Here is a 26704-nt window from a genome sequence, read left to right as displayed (position 1 = left end):
CAAAATGCCCATCCCCTCATTGACCTAGGTCAGCTCATGAGGTAACCAATTGAAACTACTGGAAAATGATTGGCAGGACTCTATATGTAAGGGATGGGCATTTCCAGTAATTTATATTGGTGGGGTACCCCTGCCAGTAGACCCCCAAAATGCCCATCCCCTCATTGACCTAGGTCAGCTCATGAAGTAACCAATTGAAAACTACTGGAAAATGATTGGCAGGACTCTATATGTAAGGGCTGGGCATTTCCAGTCATTTATATTGGTGGGGTACCCCTGCCAGTAGACCCCCGATTTGCCCATCCCCTCATTGACCTAGGTCAGCTCATGAGGTAACCAATTGAAACTACTGGAATAATGATTGGTAGGACTCTATATGTAAGGGCTGGGCATTTCCAGTAATTTATATCAGTGGGGTACCCCTGCCAGTAGACCCCCGATTTGCCCATCCCCTCATTGACCTAGGTCAGTTCATGAAGTAACCAGTTGAAAACTACTGGAAAATGATTGGCAGGACTCTATATGTAAGGGCTGGGCATTTCCAGTAATTTATATTGGTGGGGTACCCCTGCCAGTAGACCCCCAAAATGCCCCTCCCCTCATTGACCTAGGTCAGTTCATGAAGTAACCAGTTGAAAACTACTGGAAAATGATTGGCAGGACTCTATATGTAAGGGCTGGGCATTTCCAGTCATTTATATTGGTGGGGTACCCCTGCCAGTAGACCCCCGATTTGCCCATCCCCTCATTGACCTAGGTCAGCTCATGAGGTAACCAATTGAAACTACTGGAAAAATGATTGGCAGGACTCTATATGTAAGGGCTGGGCATTTCCAGTAATTTATATCAGTGGGGTACCCCTGCCATTAGACCCCCAAAATGCCCATCCCCTCATTGACCTTGGTCAGCTCATGAGGTAACCAATTGAAAACTACTGGAAAAATGATTGGCAGGACTCTATATGTAAGGGCTGGGCATTTCCAGTAATTTATATCAGTGGGGTACCCCTGCCATTAGACCCCCAAAATGCCCATCCCCTCATTGACCTAGGTCAGCTCATGAGGTAACCAATTGAAAAATACTGGAAAAATGATTGGCAGGACTGTATATCTAAGGGCTGGGCATTTCCAGTAATTTATATCAGTGGTGTACCCCTGCCAGTAGACCCCCAAAATGCCCCTCCCCTCTGGGCTCCCGCTCTATTAGCTTGCCTGGCATGTGGGCAATCTTTATTTTCTACAGAAGTTGAAGTTTTCTGATGAACTGTTAATTTAGGTAACTATCAATTTAGGTAACTATCGGAGGGCGTTGTGGTCAAGTGGTTAAGGCAGTGGACTTGTGATCTAAGGATTACAGGTTCGAGCCCTGGCCAGATCATTGCGTTGTGTACTTGGGCAAGGCGCTTTATCTCCATTGCCTCTCTTCACCCAGGTGTATACATGGGGACCTGCGAGGTAACTTGTAAATATAGTTGCGTGCGCCGGTTTGTGGCTGCACCCTATGGGAAGTCCCCCGGGGGACACGTGGTTGTGGTGCACTGTGGTGCCCCAGGAATTGTGCACTTTGGTGTGTGGGTGTGACAAGTTACCAATGACCAGGGGTTAATAATCAGCGCATTGAGACTTAAGTGTGTATTTGCGCTTTATAAGAACTGCGTATTATTAGTATTATTATTATTATCAGTAGCTGTCTCCACTTTAGAGAAATCTTCAACCCACCACTGCATACTACAATATAGTAGTTGTGTTTAGTCAAGTTTGTTAGCTCTACACAATTAAACAAGTGGAATCTTAAAAATGTCATTTGATGTTATTTATAGAGCTAATTAGGCAAGCTGTCTTCACCTACATATAGCCTGTAGATTTCATCAAAGGAACCCAACACAGCCCATGACCATTTCACAAACTGACTGTTGAGAAATTATCATGTGAAGACTCACATCCACAAAGGAAGTTATGTCATCAGTAATGTGTTCCAGCTTGACTTTTTCTTTCACTTTCTTGGAGGAAATGTACAGAAGAAATGTTGAAAACTGTATCACCTGGAGGTTAAAGAGAAAATACACAATAACTCAACTTTCCATTCACTAGATTTATCAGGTGAAAATTCATCAGGTCTGTGATCATTTTTGTAACATACATCAACGTCTTCCCTTGTGTCTTATTAATAAGTATATATGAATAGTATAGAGCTGTAATCTCAGGGCAGCAAATACATTGTTTTTAGGAATATGTTTTGTATCTGATGTAAGCAATTACAACACTTGTAGTGGTGACTAATCAACTCCATGTTACCTTCCAAGAATTGTGTAGACCCCTAGCCCTCCCCCCCCCCCCCCCCCCGATAAAAGACATCTATTGACAATTGCTGGAAATTTTCTACCAGATTTGTGAGCTATCTTCCGTAGTATTGCAACAGAAAATAAATGTAGAAAGCACACGTGCTGGAGTTTCCTGGAATTATCTCTTAAATGGCCAGTATTATAACTGAAGTGCAAATAATGTACATCTTAAACAGAACACATTAAGAGAATCCTTCAACACTGTTGACCAATGGCTAAGAATATAATCCTGAATTACTATGGTTTTTACTCTGAGGTCATGTATAGGGTCCAGAAGGTTCATGCATGTTTTGTATTACTGACTGACAACAACATATGCACACATTACAGTAAACCCACTAAAGACTTCCATTTGTAATCCCTTAGTATATAGCTCATTGACAAATGACATAAAACCTAAATTATCTTCAGATTTAAATTTGACATCAATTTTATTGGGTTTTAGATGTACTGAGAGGGGAAGGGTAGGAAAGGTTAGGATGGAAACAGAGATTTTATGGTTCCTGTTAGTCATTCTACATGGTTCTAACTTAGTGTGGGTTTGGTTCTTACTTAGTGTGTGTATGGGTCTCATTTTGTGTGCAGTCACTATATTTAATTGTTAGGGCACATGCACTTGTGAATTAAATTTATTGTTGATAAGCCTGCCATACATTTTACTGCCTATTTTTAGCGGCAATTAGGCTGACAATACAGAGGAGTCTGGCTACACTATTAAGACCGAGTACTACGCTTACCTGCCACCCAACACTACAGTATGACAAACTGATAAATTAGAAGGGAACAAGTCATCTGAATATTTTGTTCCTTCATTTATGATGAATACACAAAACAAAGAAATGGACCTGTATATTAAACACATACACCTCTTTGTGTAGTTTTACACATTGGTATGCAATACAATGTATGGCATGCAGTGTCTAACATATGGTGTATGTACTGTATGTTGAGGCCTTTATCTTCCCCTCTGGACCTTAGGGAATTTGCTGATCAAGCAAGATTCAAAACAATTGCTGTTCCTCCAGGATTTAGGCAGTAACAAAATCACTTTCTACCCAGAATCAAATCTAATTATAAATAACACCCAGCCTACCAGTCCTGCTATACACTAATTATACACTTACCATTACCATCAGCATATTGTAAACCATTCTGTGCAAGATCCACATCATGTGACCCCAAAGATCGTCTCAAGAAAGATTAATCCACATTTACCTAATGAGGAGATAAAGACAAAGACAATAAGAATCATATCTGAACTAGATGTTTTAATGCAAACGATAAAATCCCTTGTTTTTGAGTTTGCCTTTTTAATATTTACTCAACAGTTATTCCATTGCTCACAGATACACAAGCTTATGCTAAAATGACTCAATAATTGCAAGTTCATTCATTTTATTGCAAGGCGCTTTTATTTTAAAGTTGAATAATTTTTGGAAATTTATCCATTAAGAAAACAAAAGGCAAAACTTGGTAACATGGTTGCAATCCTATGGTTTAGACTAATTTGGTCAGCACACTTTCTAATTGGTACTTTTAACGTTGTTTGGTGCAGCAGGCCAATAAAGTTGTTCCCAAATTTCTAACTCTATTACTTTGAAGTCAAGCAAAGTTAGGCAATATTACTGGTCTAGATTGCTTTTATTTCAAACTATCTGTATACCAGTGTGAAGCAAAGGCTGCTCTATTACATAAATGTTAGTGTTTTTGCTTTCACAACTTTCCCAGTAACTTCATTTCCAACTTTGCCAATATGCAGCAACATGATGCACCCCCCCCCCCCCCCACCCAAACACACTCTTATAACAGAAAACTGAATTACACAATTACTTTAAGAACAGAAAAATAATACAAATGCATTAAAGATTTCAGATGATATAACATGCTGAATCCTAAAAGAACTTGTCATATTGTGTTGTATGATCTTCTGTGATAGAATCGTAAACTGTTACTTGTCATAGTGCAATACTCAATACCTATCATCATCCTTGACAACTATTTAATATGATGGGATAGGTGGACCTTGCCATAAATTACATAATATCCACTCAACCTGGAGACGTGACAAAAGAAAGCCTTCATTAGCATTATATGCTCACACAGGAATGAAACTGTTACATTATGAAACAATGTGTGTCTAATGACCATTAAAATTGGTCAGATTTGAAAGATTAGAGATGTCCTTGGCATCAGAATTTCATCCTCTTGAAAACTACAATTATGATACAATTTGTAGAGATGATGCTACAATTAGAGAAACACTGAACAAAAGAGGTCTCACAGAATCCCTGAGGCTAAGACACAACATTTAGCAATGTTCTTCATATCTTATGTCTTGTTTTGCAGTGATTGGAATTGATGGGGGTTGGGGGAGGGGTGCTGGATGATAGACTTTCCTGTGGGGAAATTTCCCTTGAAGGATCATCTGATACTTCATGGACTAAAACTATCCAATTAAAAACTTGCATTCTCATGGAGGAGGGGGATGGGTGGGTGACTGGGTGGGTGGGGTAAGAAACAGGTGGTGCACCATACAATCATTACCCTGCTCATGTAAAACTGTACACATTTCTTCCAAGAGCTGTAATCCGGATATGAAACTGGTAAATCCCTAAACAGGCTGATCTCAGGACTGAATAATTCCAGTTTACCTGATGATGAGAAAAAACAAAATACATTTGGTCATCAGTTATAATGTTATTCATGTAAATTGTCTTCACCCGGTCTGCAAGTAGCTGCATTCTACCATGTAACATTGTCAAACACAGAACACAGCTATTATAAACATATGGTATGCTACTGTAGTTTCGAAATAAATTACTCAGTTCTAATTATAATAACAATGTAAAGAAACTAGTGCAACTAGAATACAAACCTATTGACTATACAAGATGAGTTCAAGGTCTCATAATGCTCCCCACAGTGTATATACAGCTCACCTAACACCAACTAATTGAAATATAAAGAAACATTAATTTGAAATTGAGACAAGCATTGAATCTTCAATACAAACTTTAAGCAATACCACTAGCAATCCAGTCTGGTTTATATTCAATTGAGAAACACAAGTAATAACAATGCAACCCTGAAAACACATTGAGCCTGAAGCAAACATGATGACCGTTTCGGTCACAGAATTTAGGAACCATTGGTTCACTGTACTGTCTAGAGGTTGATGAATTTGTAGGATTTCTGAAATGATGACATTGTACTATAATTGATTGAGTTAAAGTACATATTTTTCTACTGTATCTGCAGACTTTGATATATATACTGTTATTTTATAACATTTTGTTCTGTGCAGTCCTAGGGCGAGGGGTTGGGTGGTGACTACAGTTGTAAGCTAAGTGCCCAATGAAATATACTTTTAACTTTGGATAAACAAAGACTTAAAAAAGTGGATCTGGTGACACAACTGTGCATGGAACTGTGCCTGGCTCTCAATGTTACTGGTTTTGTGTTCACCTTACTTGAATAATGCTTCTTTAGCCTCACAAGATGTGATTGTGAATCTTAGAACTGGTGTGCGACAGTATTTCAGGAGTTTGGAGAAAAATATGTGCATGGAACTGTGCCTGGCTCTCAATGTCACTGGCTTTGTGTACACCTTACTTGAATAATGCTTCTTTAGCCTCGCAGGATGTGATTGTGAATCTTAGAACTGGTGTGCGACAGTTTTTCAGGAGTTTGGAGAAAAATATGTGCATGGAACTGTGCCTGGCTCTCAATGTTACTGGTTTTGTGTACACCTTACTTGAATAATGCTTCTTTAGCCTCACAATATGTGATTGTGAATCTTGGAACTGGTGTGCGACAGTTTTTCAGGAGTTTGGAGAAAAATATCAAAGAAGTAAAGAAGTAAACCCAACCATAATCTTCAGCTGATATGATAGACACCTTTGAGATGAATACTAAAGATGGAGTTGATTTGCATTTTACTGTCCAATTACATTTCAAATCATATTTCCAATATGTAAAGCAAATGCTTAAAACAGTCATCTCTACTGTACTGCAGTAAAAACATCATAACAAACAAAGTACATTAAAGTTCAAGATTATATCCATAGTTGTGTGACCTTTGTGTGACCTACCTAAATTAATCAAGGTTTCTTGTTTTTGTTTGATGGAGTGTTCATTACAAATACCTCTAACTCAAAGCTCAGCGATACAGACTGAGTTGACTTCTTTAATGTTTCTACAGCATTATCGAATATCTAAAATGGTATTTCAAGTTTTTGGTTTTAATCTGAAGAAAATAAATATCTAAACAGAAGACTTATTTGTATGTAACCCAAACTACTTTCATACAAACCAACAAGTTTTCTTCCAGTCTTACCATTCTGGGAGTGTCAGGAGTTCTAGAGGCCTTTATTCATTTGAGTCTGGGAGGCAATTTTATTTCAGTTTGACATATGGTAAAATGTACCAGAGGATGTTTAGGCAGCTATTGTGTATTGGCAAGCTCATTACAAACATAACAAGTACTGGATTAATCAGCAAGAATCCGATCATGTTATTGTCCTTACTAGGGATTAATTCTGTCAGTTGTATTTTGAGTGGATGAGTTAAAACTTTATATAAAATTCTTTTAGTGAGAGTGAATGGAGATTAAAGAGTATTCCTTGATCTGCGAGGCTATTCAAAAAGTCTACCACACACATTTGAAACATTATCATTACTGTTCTACACTTACCATTAATGTGATTACCATCACAAGGAGGAAATATCAGCTGATGAACCATTCATCGTCCTTGTCAGCACAGTATGAACACTTCCATCAAAAACTGGTAACTACAGGTGGAATAGGTGATCCCCTAATAGCTCGCTTCAGGATAATTCAAGTTAACCTAATGAAGAGAAAAGAAAGTGATGTGAATGAGAATTAAGTCCTAATTATGGGAGAAATTGAGAATGTCAGTAAGAAAAAGATGTGTGTATGTCTCTGGCCTGTATACATGGACATTCACAGAAACAAATCCAGAGGAAGGAAAGTACACTTCAGTTGCCAGTAACCAGGTATTAAGTGTAAAAACAATGAACCAGTTAACCATCAAACTTGAACCGGATTGTCCGTTGTTAGTGGAAGTGGCATATAAAGGTGTGGTGCAGTGATATAAATGAGCTCCCAAAGGAGAGTCCAACCTCACACGAACCCAACCATGCATGGTTTTGGTTTGACTGAGAAATTTGTGAGATTTCGCACCTCTCTTTCCTATTGAGGACAAAATCTCTTTTGAATTTCCACTCATAAGGAGATTATAATATCTAAGTTAGTGTGTAGATGTAGTGGATGGGTGTTTTATATTATTTTTCTTCATTTAATGGCACCAGGCCCCTGGAGACTGCATTGCCTACACTGACCTAGTTACACCACTCTCTGGGGGTCTCTTTCTATAATTTTTGATCACCAAAGGTTTATAAAGTACCCTGTTCAGCTGGTCAATAGCCATACAATATGGTCAGTTCTACAAATTTGGCAGATGAAGACACTTGTAACCTCAAAATTTTGAGTTAAAAAGTTTTGAGATGAAAAAGTCAAAATTTTTGACTTTTGAGGTGAAAATCTTGAGATCAAAATTCCAAATATTGAGAAAGCAAATTCAAAATTTTGAAATTTGAGGACACATATTTTTTGTTTTAAGCCACCGTACTAGGTCGGTGAAGTTAGATCAGTTTTGAGACCAATTAGATTTTTTAAAACCAACTGCAGTGACTGGCTCAGCAATGTTAAAAATTAAACAAGCATAAGTGACAATTCTTTATTCACAGCTGTACATACTCAGATTAGTAGGAAGTATTTCCAATTGTGTTCTCTGTTTATAGTGGCTGGACTTACAAGGGTACTGCAAAGCTCTCCAAATCTTCAGTACTTTCACATAGTTTCTGGAATCTGCTAGCAATTTTGAGCACATGAGGACATGTCAGTAATAGAAATACTTTATCTGATTTTACACTGTGGAATATATATAAATATCTGAGCCCTAGCCGGGTGCTTCAGAATAGCTCTGTAACATCTCTTCTACTTCCTGTATTCTTCTACTAAGTTTAAAACATGTAAATACATGTTAGAGAGAAAAATGTAATTTCTATATAGTATAAATCTAAGCCCTGGTGGGAGTCCCTGGGGACTTTAGCTGAGGCATTTTTACTTTTCAGATATTTAATGTTCTTTGATAGTGATTTTACAGCCCAAGTGAAGCCAATGGGGGGGGGGGGGAGGGGGAAAGTTATAACCACCCTTATGGATGCCAGTGCATACATGTTTTAATGCCCTCTAAATGTGTTTATTTTAAACAGTATTTAGCTCTCAAATATGCAAGGAAGAAATGTTATCATGACATGATATTGATAAAGAGTGGCAGGGGAATTTAAATTCCTTAACCATGCCTGCTAGCCATATGTTTGGTGAATAAAGTCACAACAACCAGATTAACTTAATTCTTACCATTCCTATGTAACTCTGTGCATCAAGAAGTGTCGGATACTGAAAGAAGCTTGATAGATGCATACAGACCTAATCTGTTTGACCCCAAAATATGGAGAATAACATTTTTCAGGGCCAAAAACCGGGAGAATAAGGGGAAAATAGGGAGGTTGGTCATTTTCAACTGAAATTATATAAATACTCCTAAATAAATAGTCTACAGTACCGCTCATGTATAACTGGACATGTGTACGCGCACAGGATCGTATAAACAAGTACAATCGCGTATAAAATCGTTGACAAACAAATTGCCGCGTAGACACCTCATATAATCCCTGTACGAGTTTATACGCAGGTTATGCTATTGTGCTCAATGAATAGGGGTTAAAGTCGCCGAAAGAATTAGTGAGATGTTTGAAACAGCCGTTTCTTAAATCGTAGTTTAAGACGTGATATTCACCTTGCATCGAAGAGGACGCAGGTAAAGTGTGTGCCGGCATAGAACTTAACTTTTTTTTTTGTCGTACACAAGTAGCCTACATGCGAACTGCACACATTCGGTACGCCGCATGTACAAACAAGTGACAACTTGTGTTTATTAAACTTGTGCAGGCGCGTATCCAGGGGGGGGGGCGTTGGGGGCACGCGCCCCCCGGATAAGAAAGAGAGGAGAGAAAAAAAGAGAGAAGAAAAAAGGAAAAAAAGAGGGGGAAAAAGAGAGAAAAAGGAGAAAAGGAGGGAACAGAAGAAAAACGCCAAAGACACCGGGAAGAGAAAGAGGAACATTGACATAATTACAGCGCTGATCCATATTATATACACAGGGATGCCAGTGGCATATCGAAGATTTCTGAAGGGGCATGTGCCTCGGCCTACCCTTACACCGACAACTCCAATTTTGACGTTTCCATTTTTCCTCTCTCACTAATGTATATATACTCTATATGGTATATCATAACCCACGTGTGTGTATGGACGCCTTAAACAGTTGTACAATTGTGCTATGAAAAAAGCTGTGGCTGGTCTCGAACTCGACCGAGTCGTTGGGGAACATGGCGCATTTCGGTATTAGACCAGGATCTATGCGAACTGCACTATACATGTGTTCTTCGATGCAACACTGCCATCCACAGATAAAATGTAATACGCTCCAACCTGAATGCTAATTGTTACCCCAAATCTAGTACCGTAACTCGTACAATTAATCTAAAAATATATTTCGCATGCGATTTGAGAATTGAGCACATTTCCTGTGAATATCATGTAGTTGACCCAAAGGCGTATCATTGCCGGGGCGGGGGGGGGGCTGACGCACCCATCACTTCTTGAGATTGTTCCCATCTGTATGAAAATGTGCGCCTCACAACCCTATGCCCACACCTCTAATCGCTTCCCGATGACATGCTATACAATACGAGAATTATTACTGTTGACATTGTTAGGCGTGACTTCTCCTAAAGACATTTGAAATGACGAGATGAAAGTATTTTGGTATTTCAACATTAATCAGAAAATTTCTAAATTATACACTTGGATAAAAGTCGGGGTAGGGGTGGGAGGGGGCAATGTTATATTCAGCTGAGAAGAAGGCCACTGCTACGAGTGTACACCCCTACCGGCCCGCTCCAATCCCCCCTTACGACTTTACAAAAACATTGTTCATAGGCAAAACTGCATGGTGTATGGAGCCAATTTTAGACCTAATTGGTGGTCTAATTATGCCTCGGGGTGCACCAGTTAACATCAATTTTCAAAAAGAATTCAGGGACGGGGCTACTGAGATTAGCCTTCAACAACCAACGACCACACCTCTGCCATTTTTAAATTCTCTGGCCTTTCCATAATAGTGCAGGACCTACCTAAGTCAGTTGGGATTTGCTCCCCCCCCCCCCCCCTTTGAAATCCTATATTAAAATGGGGGTTGAGAAGGGACCATTTTCCTAGTCTTGCAAACCGATTTCAAGTAGTAGATAACCTATGCATCTGCCATTAAAATGTGGTACATGGCTACATGAAGGTAACATGCTACAGTATACTGTGTACCTCTTTGCAAATACAAATACTAGTCATTGTTTTTAGTACATTTTGTTAGTTCTACACAATGAAACAAATGGAATCATAAAAAAAAAAGCATTTGATGTTATTTATAGAACTAGTTAGGCAAGATGTCCTTACGTACATATGGCCCGTAGATTTGATCACAAGTATGCAACACAACCCATTACAATTTCACAAACTGACTGTTGAGAAATTATTATGTAAAGACTCACCAAAATCTCCGCCACAAAGGAAGTTATGTCATTAGTGATGTGTTCCCACTTGCTTTTTTCTTTCATTTTCTTGGAGGAAATGTACCTAAGAAATGTTGAAAATGGTATCACCTGGAGGTTAAAGAAAAATACAAAATAATTCAACTTTCCATTCACTAGATTTATCAAGATGAAAATTGGTCAGGTCTGTGATCATTTTTGTAACAGACATCAACGTCTTCCCTTGTTTCTTATTAATAAGTATGAATATTTGTATAGCTGTATTCTCAGGGCAGCATATATATTGTTTTATATTTCTGTTTTTATTTTTGGGTATGTTGGACTGACATACAGATAGCTAACAGCACAGGACTAATATCATTATTAAAAGCACCTTTCCCTTTATCTTAATGCTGCTCTTTAGGAATATGTTTTGCATCTGAGGTAATCAATACAGTCAGTTATTTACAACACTTGAAGTGGTATCTGATCGACTCCATGTTACAGTCTATGAGTTGTGAACCCCCCCCCCCCCCCCAATAAAAGACATATTTGGAAAATTGCTGGAATATTTCTAACAAATTTGTGAGCTATCTTCCATAGTATTGCAACAGAACATAAATGTAGAAAGCACATGTGCTGGAGTTTCCTGGAATTGTCTCTTAAATGGCCAGCGTTATAACTGAAGTGCAAATAATGTACATCTTAAACAGAACACATTAAGAGAATCCTTCAACACTGTTGACCAATGGCTAAGAATTGAATTCTGAATTACTATGCTTTTTACTCTGAGGACATGCATATGGTCCAGAAGGTTCATGTATGTTTTGTATTACTGACTGAAAACAACATATGCACACATTACAGTAAACCCACTAACGACTTCCATTTGTAATACCTTAGTATATAGCTCATTGACAAATGACATAAAACCTAGATTACCTTCAGATTAAAATTTTACATCAATTTTATTGGGTTTTAGATGTACTGAGAGGGGAAGGGTTGGAAAGGTTAGGATGGAAACAGAGATTTTTATGGTTCCTGTTAGTCATTCTACATCGTTCTAACTTAGTGTGGGTATGGTTCTAACTTAGTGTGTGTATGGGTCTCATTTTGTGTGCAGTGACTCTATTTAATTGTTAGGGCACATGCACTTGTGAATTAAATTGATTGTTTATGAGCCTGCCATACATTTTACTGCCTATTATTTGCGGAAATTACAGTAGGCTGACAATACAGAGGAGTCTGGCTGCGCTGTTAAGACTGATTACTACCCTTACCTGCCACCCAACACTATGACACATTGATAAATTAGAAGGGATCAAGTCATCTGAATATTTTGTTCCTTCATTTATGATGGCTACACAAAACAAAGAAATGGACCCAGTATACTAAACACATACACCTCTTTGTGTACTTTTACACAATGGTAAGCAATACAATGTATGACATGTATTGCCTAATATATGGTGTATGTATGTTAGACTGAAGCCATTATTTTCTTCCCTAGGCCCTTAGGGAGTTTGCTGATCAAGCAAGATTCAAAACATTTACTGTTCCAACAGGATTAGGCAGTAACAAAATCACTTCCTACTTCAGAATCAAATCTAATTATAACTACAACCCAGCTTACCAGTCCTGCTATACTCTAAGTATACACTTACCATTACCATCAGCATATTGTAAGCCATTCTGTGCAAGATCCACATCATGTGACCCCCAAAGATCGTCTCAAGAAAGATTAATCCACATTTACCTAATGAGGAGATAAAGACAAAGACAATAAGAAACATATCTGAACTAGATGTTTAATGCAAACGATAAAATCCCTTGTTTTTGAGTTTGCCTTTATAATATTTACTCAACAGTTATTCCATTGCTCACAGATACACAAGCTTATGCTAAAATGACTCAATAATTGCAAGTTCATTCATTTTATTGCAAGGCACTTTTATTTTAAAGTTGAATAATTTTTGGAAATTTATCCATAAAGAAAACAAAAGGCAACACTTGGTAACATGTTTGCAATCCTATGGATTAGACTAACTTGGTCAGCACACTTTCTAATTAGGTACTTTTAACATTGTTTGGTGCAGCAGGCCAATGAAGTTGTTCATCTTTGGGGCCATTCTCTGGAAAATGAAACTGGCATGAAAAGACTAAAGTGTTCATCAGGACCAGTTGCTATACTTTTTGTTTTAGAGGGATTCCTCAAGTTTTCTGTTTCATATTTTTTTCATTAAAATTACAACCATAACATACTAATTTGCATAAATTTGCATTATTGTAAGTTTTAGCCAAAATTTGTAGTTTTTAACTGTATATTTGTTCTTTCTACATCAGTATCTAGAAATAATATTTCAGTTATCAACTATCACATGGAGGCAGTTATACATGGGTTCATTTATTTCATTCCTAAAGCAGAGGTTCCTGATCTTCAATTCTTTGTTAATAATGGGTGCTAATTAGCATAATTTTGACCAAATTTTGACCAAAATAACTCAAAAGTTTTCGTAAAAAGTAACTGATGTGCCTTATGATGTCCACACTTGATATGCAACCGTTCTTGGTACAGACTGTTAGTTTTGCAAAATATCCAGTCAAATAATTATTCTAACGATTAACTAATAGCCTCTAATTAGTCATCACACACGTGACCGATGGTCACGTGTGTGACATTTATCAATGGAAATGCAGAATGTCACACACATGACCAAACAATGTCACACACGTGACCCTCCAAATCATGGCAGTAAAACTGTCTTAAAGTAATTCCTATGGAATATCAACATTAGTGCTGTTCTTTGGTCATTACTAGAGTCACATTTGCACTGCAAAAATTGCATACTATGGACAGAAAATTCAGAATGTCACACACGTGACCGGATTTTTTTAGCTTATGTAGTATTATGCTAATTTTAAAAAGTGAAATATTGAGGTGAAATGTCTTGTTAGAATAGAAACACATTAAGGGAGAAACATGAGAAAGAAGGGTTAACCAGCCCTGTTAGAAACTGAGGAATTTGCCAATGTTTTTTTTGTGCAAATAAGCCAGTATCATTTCACGTCACACATGTGACCAACCTTTATATAACCTCTGCCAGCACATGAATGTTCTGTATTTGGCTAAGCTATATGGTTTTGTAAAAGAGACCCCTAGTGCATACTTAAGTACTACAATCAAATCAGTGCAATACTCAATACCTATCATTATCCTTGACAACTATTTAATATGATGGGATGGGTGGACCTTGCCATAAATTACATAATATCCACTCAACCTGGAGACGGTGACAATAGAAAGCCTTTATTAGCATTATATGCCCACACAGGAATGAAACGGTTACATAATGAAACAATGTGTGTCTAATGACCATTAAAATTGGTCAGATTTGTAAGATTAGAGATGTACTTGGCATCAGAATTTCATCTTCTTGAAACCTACAGTTATGGTAAAATTTGTAGAGATGATGCTACAATTAGAGAAACACTGAATGAAAGAGGTCTCACAAAATCCCTACGACACAACCTTTAGCAGTGTTCTAACTAGATTGCTCATATGTTATGTCTTGTTTTGCAGTGATTGCAATTGATGGGGGTTGGGTGCTGGATGATAGACTTTCCGGTGGGGAAATTTCCCTTGAGGGATCATCTGATACGTCATGGAGTAAAACTATCCAATTAAACACTTGCATTCTCATGGAAGAGGGGGAGGGATGGGTGGGGTAAAAATCAGGTGGTGGACCATACAATCATTACCCTGCTCATGTAAACTGTACACATTTCTTCCAAGAGCTGTTATCCGGATATGAAACTGGTAAATCCCTAAACAGGCTGATCTCAGTACTGAATAATTCCAGTTTACCTGATGATGAAAAAAAAAAAATGCATTTGGTCTTCAGTTATAATGTTATTATTCATGTGAATTGTCATCACCCGGTCTGCAAGTAGCTGCATTCTATCATGTAACATTGTCAAACACAGAACACAGCTATTATAAACATATGGTATGCTACTGTAGTTTCAAAATAAATTACTCAGTTATAATTATAACAACAATGTAAAGAACCTAATGCAACTTGAATACAAATCTATAGACTGTACAAGATGATGAGTTCAAGGTCTCATAATGCTTCCCACAGTGTATATACAGTTCACCTACTACCAAACTAATTGAAATATAAAGAAACATTAATTTGAAATTGAGACAAGCATTGAATCTTCAATACAAACTTTAAGCAATATCATGGCAATCCAGTCTGGTTAATATTCATTTGAGAAACACAAGTAATAACAATGCAACCCTGAAAACACATTGAGCCTGAAGCAAACATGATGACCGTTTCGGTCACAGAATTTAGGAACCATTGGTTCACTGTACTGTCTAGAGGTTGATGAATTTGTAGGATTTCTGAAATGATGACATTGTACTATAATTGATTGAGTTAAAGTACATATTTTTCTATCTGCAGACTTTGACATATACTGTTATTTCATAACATGTTGTTCCGTGCAGTCCTGTTGTGAGAGGGTGAGGATTGGGTGGAGGCTACAGTTGTACGTCAGCTAAGTGCCCAGTGAAATATGTGATCAAGAATGATATACTTTTAACTTTGGATAAACAAAGACTTAAAAAAAGTGGATCTGGAGACACAACTGTGCATGGAACTGTGCCTGTCTCTCAATGTCCTTGGTTTTGGGTACTTGTACATTCTTCGAATAATGCTTCTTTAGCCTCACAAGATGTGATTGTGAATCTTAGAACTGTTGTGCGACAGTTTTTCAGGAGTTTGGAGAAAAATAACAAAGAAGTAGAGGAGATACAAACCCAACCATAATCTTCAGCTGATATGATAGACATCTTTGAGATGAATACCAAAGGTGGAGGTGATTTGCATTTTACTGTCCAATTACATTTCAAATCATATTTCCAATATGTAAGCAAATGCTTAAAACAGTGATCTCTACTGTACTACAGTAAATAAACATCATAAACAAAGTACATTAAAGTTCAAGATTATATCCATATTTGTGTGACCTGTGTGTGACCTGCCTTAATTAATCTAGGTTTTTTGTTTTTGTTTGATGGAGTGTTCATTACAAATACCTCTAACTCAAAGCTCAGCAATACAGACTGAGTTGACTTCTTTAATGTTTCCACAGCATTATGGAATATCTAAAATGGTATTTCAAGTGTTTGGTTTTAATCTGAAGAAAATAAATATCTAAACAGAAGACTTATTTGTAGTTAACCCAAACTACTTTCATACAAACCAACAAGTTGTCTTCCAGTCTTACCATTCTAGAAGTGTCAGGAGTTCTAGAAGAATTTATTAATATGAGTCTCGGAGGCAATTTTTATTTCAGTTTGACAAGTGGTTAAAACGTACCAGAGGGTGTTTGGGGGCCTATTGTGTCATGGCAAGCTCACTACAAACATACCAATTACTGTATTAATCCATAAAAATCTACCAGAGGTTCTTGAAACATTACTATCACTGTTCTTTACTAACCATTAATGTTATTACCATTACATGAAAGAAATATCAGATGATGAACCACTCGTTGTCCTTGTCAGCACAGTATGAACACTTCCATCAAAAACTGGTAACTACAGGTGGAGTAGGTGATCCACTAATAGCTCGCATAAGGATAACTCAAGTTAACCTTTAAGTGAAAAGAAAATGATAATCAAGTTTTACTGATAGTAGATCTTGAGAATTTCGGTCAGAAATAGATATGTGTATGTCTCTGGCTTACTACCCTGTATACATGGACATTCACAGGGAATACAATCCAGATGAAGGGAATTACACTTCAGTTTCCAATAACCAGGTAAGTGTAAAAACAATTAACCAGTAAACTATTAAACTTGAACCGGATTGTCCGTTGTCAGTGGAAGTTGCATATAAAGGTGTAGTGCAGTGATAAATGAGCTCCCAAAGGATAGTCCAACCTCACACAAACCCAACCATGCATGGTTTGGGCTTGACTGAGAAATTTGTGAGATTTTGCACCTCTCTTTCCTATTGAGGAAATAATATCTTTTGAATTTCCACTCATCAGAAGATAATTTTTTTTATATAATTTAGTGTGTCAGCTTTGGTGGATGTGTTTTTGTATTATTTTTCTTTATTTAATGGCACCAGGCCCCTGGAGACTGCATTGCCTACGTTGACCTAGTTACACCACTCTCTGGGAGGTCTCTTTCCAGATTTTAGATCACCAAAGGTTTATAAAGTACCCTGTTCATCTAGTTAATAGCTATCTAATATGGTCAGTTCTTTCCACAAATTTGGAAGATGAAGACACTTGTAACCTCAAAATTTTGAGTTAAAAAGTTTTGAGATGAAAATGTCCAAATTTTGACTGTTGAGGTGAAAATCTTGAGATAAAAATTCCAAATATTAAGGAAGCAAATTCAAAATTTTCAAATTTGGTGACACTTATATATTTTTTTTAAGCCACAGTACTAAGTCGGTGAAGTTAGATCAGTTTTGAGACCAATTAGATTTCTTAAAACCAACTGCAGTGACTGGCTCAGCAATGTTTAAAAATTAAACAAGCATAAGTGACAATTCTTCATTCACAGCTGTACATACTCAGATTAGTAGGAAGTATTTCCAATTGCGTTTTGTGTTTATAGTGGCTGGACTTACAAGGGTACTGCAAAGCTCTCCAAATCTTCAGTATTTTCACATAGTTTCTGGAATCTGCTAGCAATTTTGAGCACATGAGGACATGTCAGTAATAGAAATACTTAATCTGATTTTACTCTGTGGAATATATATGCTGAGCCCTAGCCGGTGCTGAGGGCTTCAGAAGAGCTCTGTAACATCTCTTCTACTTCATGTCTTCTTGTACTACTGTAAGTATAAAGCATGTAAATACATGTTAGAGAGAAAATGTAATTTCTATGAAGTATAAATCTAAGCCCTGGTGGGAGTCCCTGGGGACTTTAGCTGAGGCATTTTCACTTTTCAGATATTTAATGTTCTCTGATAGTGATTTTGCAGCCCTAGTGGGGCCCATGGGGGGGGGGGGGGCAAGTGCTCACCACCCTAATGGATGCTTGTATATGATTGAATGCCCTCTAAATGTGTTTATTTTAAACAGTATTTACAGGTAGCTCTCAAATATGCAAGGAAGAAATGTTATCATGACATGATATTGATAAATAGTGGCACGGGAAATTAACTTCCTTAACCATGCTTGCTAGCGGTAGCCATCAGTTTGGTGAATCAAGTCACAACAACCAGATTTACTTCATTCTTACCATTCCTATGTAACTCTGTGCATCAAGAAGTGTAGGAAGAAGCTTGATAGGTTCATAGGTCCTGATCTCCTCTATCCGGTACAGTCTCTGTCTTCATATTCACTAGAGGGTTTCTTCCTACGGTTGGATTATTACATCATGGAGCCGTTCGAGTCTCAGTGACTTCTAAATCAAAACACTAACATGAAATCAAATTAGTTATTCAGATATTTCAGATGACATCAGAAACAAAAGGATACTCACAACAAAGTAAAACCCCTGGTAGCAGTTCCACTTTGATCTTTTTAATTAAGTGATTATACAGTATTACAGTGTTTGGTTTATGAAGCTTTTTGAAAGTTCTTAGGAACTTTTGCATTCAGATAGCAACGTGACACCCCAGCAGTCTTTGTGGCAATCAACTTCACATGTTAGCTGTAAAAGACACCTACACTTTTAAGTAAATTATGTAAAAGCATATTTGATATTGAAGCTGAAGATACGTCAATAGAAAATGAGCATTACCAGTAAAAACCCTGGAAATTCTGGATATGTTCCAATAATTGGTTTTCTTGGACCAGTAAGGGTGGTGTAAAGCACTGCAGTATTTTGGGTGACACAAACTACACTAATGCTTGCATATGATATTGAATCTCAATCTCTGGAAAACCTTGCGCTTCATTTGACCTTTACTCACTGGCAGGTTAGCACTTAAATCCACAATATCCCAGGAGAACATGTTTTTATGACTTGATTTGGCTAAAACCTTCAGACAGTTGGATGATCTCGCAAATGTAGAACACTTCTTAAATTAATAATATGATCAAATTATTTGAAGAAGGAAAACCTCCCCTTCAACTTGTAACCAACTATAACAGGCAAGCATCACCATACTTCAGCTAGTCCTACATTGTGCTAAGCATAGGTCACGCTTTATGCTGGCATTGCGGACTATTGAATATTGTAACTAAAATCATTTGACTAGGCCTAAATTAGGCTGCACTTAGGTTATATGACTAGTGAGACCAAAAGACCTAAGCCATACAGTTAAACGTTATGATGGAGTGTGAGCCTGTCCTTGTACGTGCACAGCCTAACGCTATGAAAGGAACTCAACTGATATACCTGTACATGGGATTTCTTCTTTGACAGACAATTGCAATATACTCTGTCTGCTTCTTTCAGTATCATGTTCACCATCTGGAATATATTGCAATATCTTCATATTAGTAAGCCAGTACTGTAGCTTCAGGGAATCACGTCAAACAAACAGTGAAGTATAACCATACAACCGTTCTTCAAACGCTGCTTTACACTGTGTCGTTGGTTTGTTTAGATTTTGAAGATGAGACTTGTTCAAGTCGTTTCATTGGCCACGAGGGAAATACCCCTCTTTTTCAGATAAATGATCAATCTTCCAATTCAAATAATAGCAATTTAAAAACAAAATGGCAAATTCTTTAGATCTAGGAGTGAGGACTTCAACATTATACTGCGAAATGTCAATTCATCATTTGCACCTCGATAATTTTCTGATAATTTTGCGTTCATACACTGTAAAAAAAAATCGTAAACGTTTCCTTGAAAATGGTTTAAAGTTGCTGCAACCAAAAGTCAGGTTTCCTCAGATTAATCCATAAGATGTTAACCGTATCTTGGTTAAACGTTAATCCTGTTTTGCGTGTTTCATCAATATTGAGTTGCTGCAACCGAAAACGGTGTTTTCTCCTTAAAAATGCAAGTGTTTCCTGAAATATTACCACTTTTAGAGTTACCTTCAACGGATTCAGTTTTAGTCTTCCTAATTTTAGAATTTAGAGATTATCTTTCAATTATCTGTTCAGAATACTATTGACACAGTACATATATTTGCATGAAAATTATGTATATTATGGAATTCTCTGCCTTTTAAGACTGATGTACAGAATAATAACAATGAATAGTAAGAGCTGTGAGACTGAAAATGATACAAACTTGATTTTAAAGTAAGAAATATTTATTAAAACCCAACAAATAATACCATGCAAAGACTATCAATGAAAATTTAAAAATGTAGAGTTTAGGATTGTATATGTATCACTAAAGATAACAACACATGGAACAAGCACCTGTATGTGGTGAAGGGTGGGCTGCTTTTACAAGTGAAACTTAGAGAGTGAGTTTGAAACTGACAAAATTGGTCTCCAGTACTTTTCTCCTTATTTTAACTCGGACCACCTTTAGCTCTAACACCCATCTTATATACATAGAATAATAACAATGAATAGTAAGAGCTGTAAGACTGAAAATGATACAAACTTGATTTTAAAGTAAGAAATATTTATTAAAACCCAACAAATAATACCATGCAAAGACTATCAATGAAAATTTAAAAATGTAGAGTTTAGGATTGTATATGTATCACTAAAGATAACAACACATGGAACAAGCACCTGTATGTGGTGAAGGGTGGGCTGCTTTTACAAGTGAAACTTAGAGAGTGAGTTTGAAACTGACAAAATTGGTCTCCAGTACTTTTCTCCTTATTTTAACTCGGACCACCTTTAGCTCTAACACCCATCTTATATACATGGCTGAGTAAAATCGTTCCACTGACATACTTTCATGCCTTGGCAGTGACAGAATAAAGGGACTGATAGCATTACACCCCTCACCCATAAAGAACAAAAAACGAATTCAAACAAGTTAAAAATAATCAACTAAAAATTATAAAGATAAGAAGAGATAAATCAATTTCAATTTAATAATATGCAAACATTCATGTCTAGTATTATTTAAAATAAAAATACAACATGAAACATCCCTTAAAATGAGGTGTAGGATGCGGTGACCATACAATCAAGAATTTTAAAAGAGCTTCTTGATTATAATAACATTGATTCATCTCAGGTCACCTTATCACACCCAAATCTCACATCTAAACACCTACTATAGCACGTCATGCCTAACCAACAATTGTTTTCTTATTTACCCAAGGCTACATGTATACAAACACTATCATTTGAAGCAAGAACAAACAATCAATTACAATTAAAACATTCACAAAGATTATGTGTTAAGCATTATTTAAATTAATACACAAAATGAAAAAGCTCCATATAGGGTGGAGGGTGGGAATGACAATACCACCGAACACCTTATAAATACCACCTGTCTACTCACAACAATTTTCCTAGTTTAACCAAGAGTATACCTTCTCCCCATAGACAAAATAGGTGTATACAACAAAGTATCATATGAAGCAAGTACAAACAATCAATTACACTTTAAATATATACAAATGTTATGTGTTACCATAATTTGAAATAATTAATCTCAACACCACATAGCATCCCATGTGTACTGTCAGTCTACTAGCAACGATTTACCTAGTGATCCAAGAGTGTAACCCCTGCCCCAGATTTAAAAGAATATTGGGCTTTTCCCATGGAGGAATATATTTTCAACAAAATACAAATTTGCTACCCTCTCACCCCCTCAAAAAATGTTTTAAAGTTACATTTTTCAATGCATTACTTTTTTATCAGTAACTCCCAACCTAATGAACGATGCTGAATCTACACCAGGCCTAGCAAAGAATTCCAAATCTTAAAAACAAACATGCAGTTAGATTGTGCTTCCAAGCTTTCGTATAGTCGCTTTTACATGCTAATTTTCTTTCCTGCTATCGTATAGTAGCTGTGCTGGATTCGCTTAATGTTGCATGTCCATGTGAGACCGCTTGGGGTTAATCATCTATTGGCTAGCGACTTTTGTTACAAAGGTTATCAACTTAGCTGGTACCTTTTTATTGTCAGTGATTTCAAAAATCTCCTTTTGTACATATGTCAATGTACAGTTACATGATCTCGGGTATTCAATATTGACACAATAAAACATACTGATGAGATGAATGAGACTGTCCACAGAATCACCTTCCTTGAGCACTTGGGACTCAGCAGCAATGGCACATGTACTTTCACTGATTATAACTGTTGGGGTTGACACTGACTCTGCAATCTTTTGAAATTCGTTTGAAGTCTGAAATGAATAAAAACAATACATACAAAATGTCATAATGCAACAGGTTTATAATGACAGGATAAGACATATCTTTCTCTTTGCAGTGCATTACACTTGGTCCATGCTTGGACAATTATCCTTCCCATACCCCATATGTGCGCATCCCTATATGACTTGGTGCTTCTATGGTACGTTTTACCCATAGTAAGAGGATATACAAGCAACTAAACTTTAATCATAAAATGGGATGTAGTTCTTGTTGTCATGCTGGAAGACTATAAATAAAGAAATATGCAAGAAAGGTTATGATTTACACACAAACGCTTTAAGTCATTGAGGAGTTGACTACAATGGATGCAATAAGTATATTGTGAAGGTGGAAGGGGCTTCGGATGGTTAATCCCACCCTGAATCTACACCTGCATAAGATATGCTATTTTACTCAGAACATGAAACAGGTGATACCAAACATGCCATGATCACAAATATTCTTTTCCAACTTTGATCTTACATTTGTGTAGGAAAGGAAGTCTTCTTCATTTTCCCGTAGCAGCAATGGTAGCAACTGTAATCCTGCTTTATTCTGTTCCTCTCTTCTGTCTACCTCAGAGCTTCTAATATTCCTGGAATACTAACAATGGTGAAGAACACAATATGATAGTTTGCATCATGCATAGTTTTACGTTTGATACACGATTCATGATTTTAAGAAGGGTAAAAAATAACATAAGTACATGCAATGAACATAGCAGCAGGTTGGCACATGAAATAAAGAAATGTGGTCTTTGCCTTTGTAACGTTTTGGATTTCCTCAATCGCAACAAAAAAGGACATTTTTGCACCCTTAGGGGACTAATATTTCATGTAAGAGATGATAGGTTTTTTGAAAGGTACTAGTCTAAGATCTGTTTGTGATTTAGAAGATAAAAATGAACGCAAAAGAACACTCTATTACGCATTCCTATTTATTTACCTTTGAACGATTTCTTGGGGTCTGTGGCAGGTATAGTCTGTCCACACTGGAGTGGGGATCGTTGGGAGCGTAAAGCTTTTGAAGGGGGCATAAGGCTAAACACCCAAGCCTCCTGTTAGGTCTACAACACTGGTAGAGATTAAACTGACTGAAATTCAAGTTGAAGACTTACCTGTCACACCTGTGTAGAATTTCTTTGATCTTGTCATGTTTAGGACCACTCTTGACACTCTTCAGGTAGCATCTTCCCAGTAAGGTGATACTTTTGGCCAATCTAGGAAACTTTGATACTTTCTTGGTACAATCAATGTTCACCAAACGAGTCATCTCATTGCTAATTTCTTCTGTTAGCAGAAGAGCAGGATACTCTTGAAGTAAGTCTTTAACAAGTGGTTTATTGGTTAAATATGCCCTTCGTTGTGGATATGTTTTATCCATAAGTTTCTCGATCAAAATCAAGTTTTTGGCCCGTTTCTTAGACATCTCCTTTTTCATGGTTTCTTTATGTCTTTTCAGAGAGGTATCATCTTCAGTGGATGGTATCACTGGCAGGAAATTTAATTCCCCTTTGCAGGGCCTCTTGAAAACATCCTTTTGTAGAATGCTCTCTTTTCTTTTAAGAGGCGCATTTTTTAATGAGAGACTTGAATCTTTCATCCTCAGTGATTTCAATTTATTGTTAAGGGCCGCAGTCCAAGTATCATAACCTGAGCCAATGCGCTCCCTTAAGTAAGGATATTTTGTTATTAGCTGTTTAGCTATTCTCCTTTTCATGTGCATATCTGGGTACTTGTTTTTTTTTGTACAGAAAGTCTCCAAGATGATTGAGTAGTTCATGTTTTTGGGCCCACTGTAGTTGTTCTTCATTTTCAAGCTTGTTCTGCAAAGTCATGCTAAACTTGATACAAAGTAACTGAATATCCCAACTATTATCATCAGAACTGCCAGCTTTTTCAGTTACACTAATCATTTTGTTTGATTCTTCAGTGGTCTCTTGTTTGGTATTTGGAACATCTTCAATCACACCTGCACAAAGTTCTGGTGGAGTCATATCTATTCCAAATCAAGTGATCCAACTGTAAGCTCAATGGAAGCTCTATCACTCTCATCATCAGACACACAAGAACTAGATGCACTAGTTGCAGAACAATTAAAATTGAGTTTGTCAGTTCCTATCAAGGGCTCTAAAGGTTGAAGAGTGCTAAGTTTAATCTTGCTCTTGTCTAAAATTTTGGTTCCAAGCTCAAGGTCAACCCATGACTTAAAATCCTCATCAAAGTACTGGAAAAATGTTTCTTCTGATGAAAATGGAACACTCATCATTATGCAGAGAGCATTGCATAATGACTCAGTGAACAGTGTATCTTCATTTTCTAGTTCAATTACTTTCCTAGAATGACCATACTCAACAAGAATTTTCATGGTGGTGGGTAATGTTGATAACACAAAGTGGTGATAGTTTTAGCTCCAACACCTGTTTTGGGAAACAAAATAAAACACCAAATTTTGAAATATACCTTGGCAAACTGACACCTCATGAAATACCAGCAGAAAGTCAATTCTATGATAAACATCAGCATTCCCCTATCAAGTTATTGCTTATTGTTACAAAATTATATGAAGCCACACCCCCTCATTAATATGCTAATATATCAAATTTAACAGACATCAACACATTAACGTTGTTACTTAACTACACGATACCAACTTTCACTAGAATGGGAACTGTGGTTTTCGAGTAGGCTAACAAAATGTATAGTTTTCAGGTTTGACCCAGTGACCTCATTAATATTCATGATATAACTACCAAAACAATAATGTTCTTGCACTCACTAAACATAATGCATCTACATAGTGAATGTGATGAACATCGCGCATTCCCTAGTTGAGTAATCCTGACCCTTAGCTACAAGGGTACATATACATGCATCCAAACACACATAAATCTGAATGCATCGTTAACTTTTGCTTTCAGCAGCAAGGAACCCCAAAGTTGTAAGCCTAAGCGTTATTTACTTTTAAGCCTCCATCCACATTTTCTAAATTTTTAAAACAGGAGGACCTGCTTTCTTTGTACATTTTTTGACCTAGTTATATATGCACAATTACCTTTTGTTTACAAAAGTCTAACCATATAACACCAAAACTAAGAGGGAGTATGTGTTTACTCTAAGGTGATATTAAACTATAAAGGCTACACTTAGGCCTGCTTTATTTTAGGAATAGATAAGCCTAACGTTTGTAATTGTATTACAATACTCTCATCGTAGTAAGCTAGCTACAGTATACGCGTTTCATTGTGTAGCATATATCCTAACAAATAACATAGGGGTTAGTATACGGGCTAAGATACTACAGATGCTGTACGCTCCTGCAAGCCTAACCATCTCCACCGCATCAGCGAACCCGACGTGACGAAGTCTACCACGAAAATACAGAATTTATCAAAAACTTTGAAAGAAATGCGATTCCCTTTTGTTGAGTATATCCTACTGTATCATGAAAGAGCTAAGATACTTGATTTGATGGGTGCAAACTGTTTAAAATTCAAGAAATTTACCTCGTTGGTAACCAAGTTTGGTTCGAATGTGGCCGTTGGCGTGTATGTCGCGATCGATGGGTTAACGAAAACCGGGTTTACGTATTCTAACGTGTGTTAACATTAATCGTATGTGCGCTTTTGTCAACACCAAAAAAGCTTGCAGAGATAAACATTACCTGTTGGACAGAGTAACAGTAACTTTCCGGATAATATGGTAAAACGTTTATCCGTATATTCAGTAATAGAAAAGCGTTCTGATAGATTTTCGTTCAACCAGCTAAAGTTTTCCTTTCTTACCCGTAAATAAGGGCAAACCTTGCACTCGATGTTGGTTTTAGAATAATCGAATTGTGATCTAAACTAAGAAAAATCCTCTCCCTCTGTAAACAATAATCCAAATCAAGACAAACGTTAACGATTTTTTTTTACAGTGTAGAATCCTGTACAGCCGCTTGAAGTGTATACGTGTTATGGGTGGTAGCGTATAGTTCTTATGGAAAAGATAAAACAATACTTACTTAGTTATTACACTGCAACTCACCAAATTACCGTTTGGACGGCCTCTTGACTATTCACAACAGATCTTCCGAAGTCCAAATATAAAAAAGGGGTCCGGCACTTAATATATAACGAAAACGCAATATGCAAATAATGAAAATATTTTGATGGTCTTGACCATTCCAGTAAAGCAAAGATAAGGGGCTAGTGTAAGTTCCAAGGAAAAACGCGTACTATCGCCTAGCGAAATCTATCGTGATAGTATTTCGTCACTACAAGTGTCATCAAGACAGCATGATAATTAGAAATGTTAGGCATTTTCAGGATATTGTTTACTACAAGCTCAGAAAGAAGTCAATATTTTATCAATGATTTCTAAAGACGTTTGAAATGACGAGATGAAAGTAATTTGGTATTTCA

General features: G+C 36.9%; 3 protein-coding genes across 13 annotated transcripts in view; 1 reads left to right on the top strand and 2 right to left on the bottom strand.

Moving 5' to 3' along the window:
• Positions 1 to 26704, bottom strand: part of LOC139969993 (uncharacterized) — a 345154-nt gene that overhangs the window by 178129 nt on the left and 140321 nt on the right. For 3 of the 10 annotated variants that reach the window (XR_011793862.1, XR_011793864.1, XR_011793866.1), the window contains exons 1-8: positions 16528 to 19580; positions 14774 to 14879; positions 12685 to 12770; positions 11036 to 11146; positions 7035 to 7188; positions 5217 to 5290; positions 4886 to 4992; positions 3466 to 3556 (exon numbers count right to left, since the gene is read on the bottom strand). Coding sequence is in view for 1 of the 10 variants with exons in the window: in XM_071975509.1 (XP_071831610.1) it covers positions 7156 to 7188; positions 11036 to 11146; positions 12685 to 12770; positions 14774 to 14879; positions 16528 to 16545 (354 nt within the window). In the remaining 9 variants the exon portion in view is untranslated. Of the gene's footprint in view, positions 1 to 1939; positions 2042 to 3465; positions 3557 to 4885; positions 4993 to 5216; positions 5291 to 6365; positions 7189 to 11035; positions 11147 to 12684; positions 12771 to 14773; positions 14880 to 16527; positions 19581 to 26704 lie in introns of those variants that run through there. The other 7 variants (XR_011793860.1, XR_011793863.1, XR_011793865.1 and 4 more) reach the window with 7 other exon arrangements.
• LOC139969982 (uncharacterized) overlaps positions 1 to 26704 on the top strand; it is a 314878-nt gene that overhangs the window by 250222 nt on the left and 37952 nt on the right. The window lies entirely within an intron of this gene.
• LOC139969988 (uncharacterized) lies at positions 21690 to 26218 on the bottom strand. 2 transcript variants are annotated; one of them, XM_071975495.1, is made up of 4 exons: positions 25805 to 26218; positions 23417 to 24718; positions 22783 to 22894; positions 21690 to 22289 (listed from the first exon to the last, which is right to left on the bottom strand). In XM_071975495.1, the coding sequence occupies exons 2-4, from the start codon at positions 24109 to 24111 to the stop codon at positions 22005 to 22007; spliced, it is 1092 nt and encodes a 363-aa protein (XP_071831596.1). In that variant the 5' UTR covers positions 24112 to 24718; positions 25805 to 26218; the 3' UTR covers positions 21690 to 22004. The 2 variants fall into 2 exon arrangements, with proteins under 2 accessions (XP_071831596.1, XP_071831595.1); XM_071975494.1 differs by having other exon boundaries at positions 23417 to 26218.

This window comes from Apostichopus japonicus, chromosome 7 (assembly GCF_037975245.1).
Source record: "Apostichopus japonicus isolate 1M-3 chromosome 7, ASM3797524v1, whole genome shotgun sequence".
Taxonomy (NCBI): Eukaryota; Metazoa; Echinodermata; class Holothuroidea; order Aspidochirotida; family Stichopodidae; genus Apostichopus; species Apostichopus japonicus.
The sequence above is the reverse complement of the archived record's forward strand: the minus strand, read 5'-3'. Positions and strand labels throughout refer to the sequence as shown.

What these genes read in the sequence shown, in the direction of transcription:
- LOC139969988 (XM_071975494.1), bottom strand. Translation starts at nt 24,111, where the DNA reads ATGAAGAACAACTACAGTGGGCCCAAAAACATGAACTACTCAATCATC. An exon ending in ATTCTACACAGGTGTGACAG is followed by an intron (nt 22,895 to 23,416) that starts GTAAGTCTTCAA and finishes TTAGTATTCCAG; the next exon opens with GAATATTAGAAGCTCTGAGG. An exon ending in ACTTCCTTTCCTACACAAAT is followed by an intron (nt 22,290 to 22,782) that starts GTAAGATCAAAG and finishes TATTCATTTCAG; the next exon opens with ACTTCAAACGAATTTCAAAA.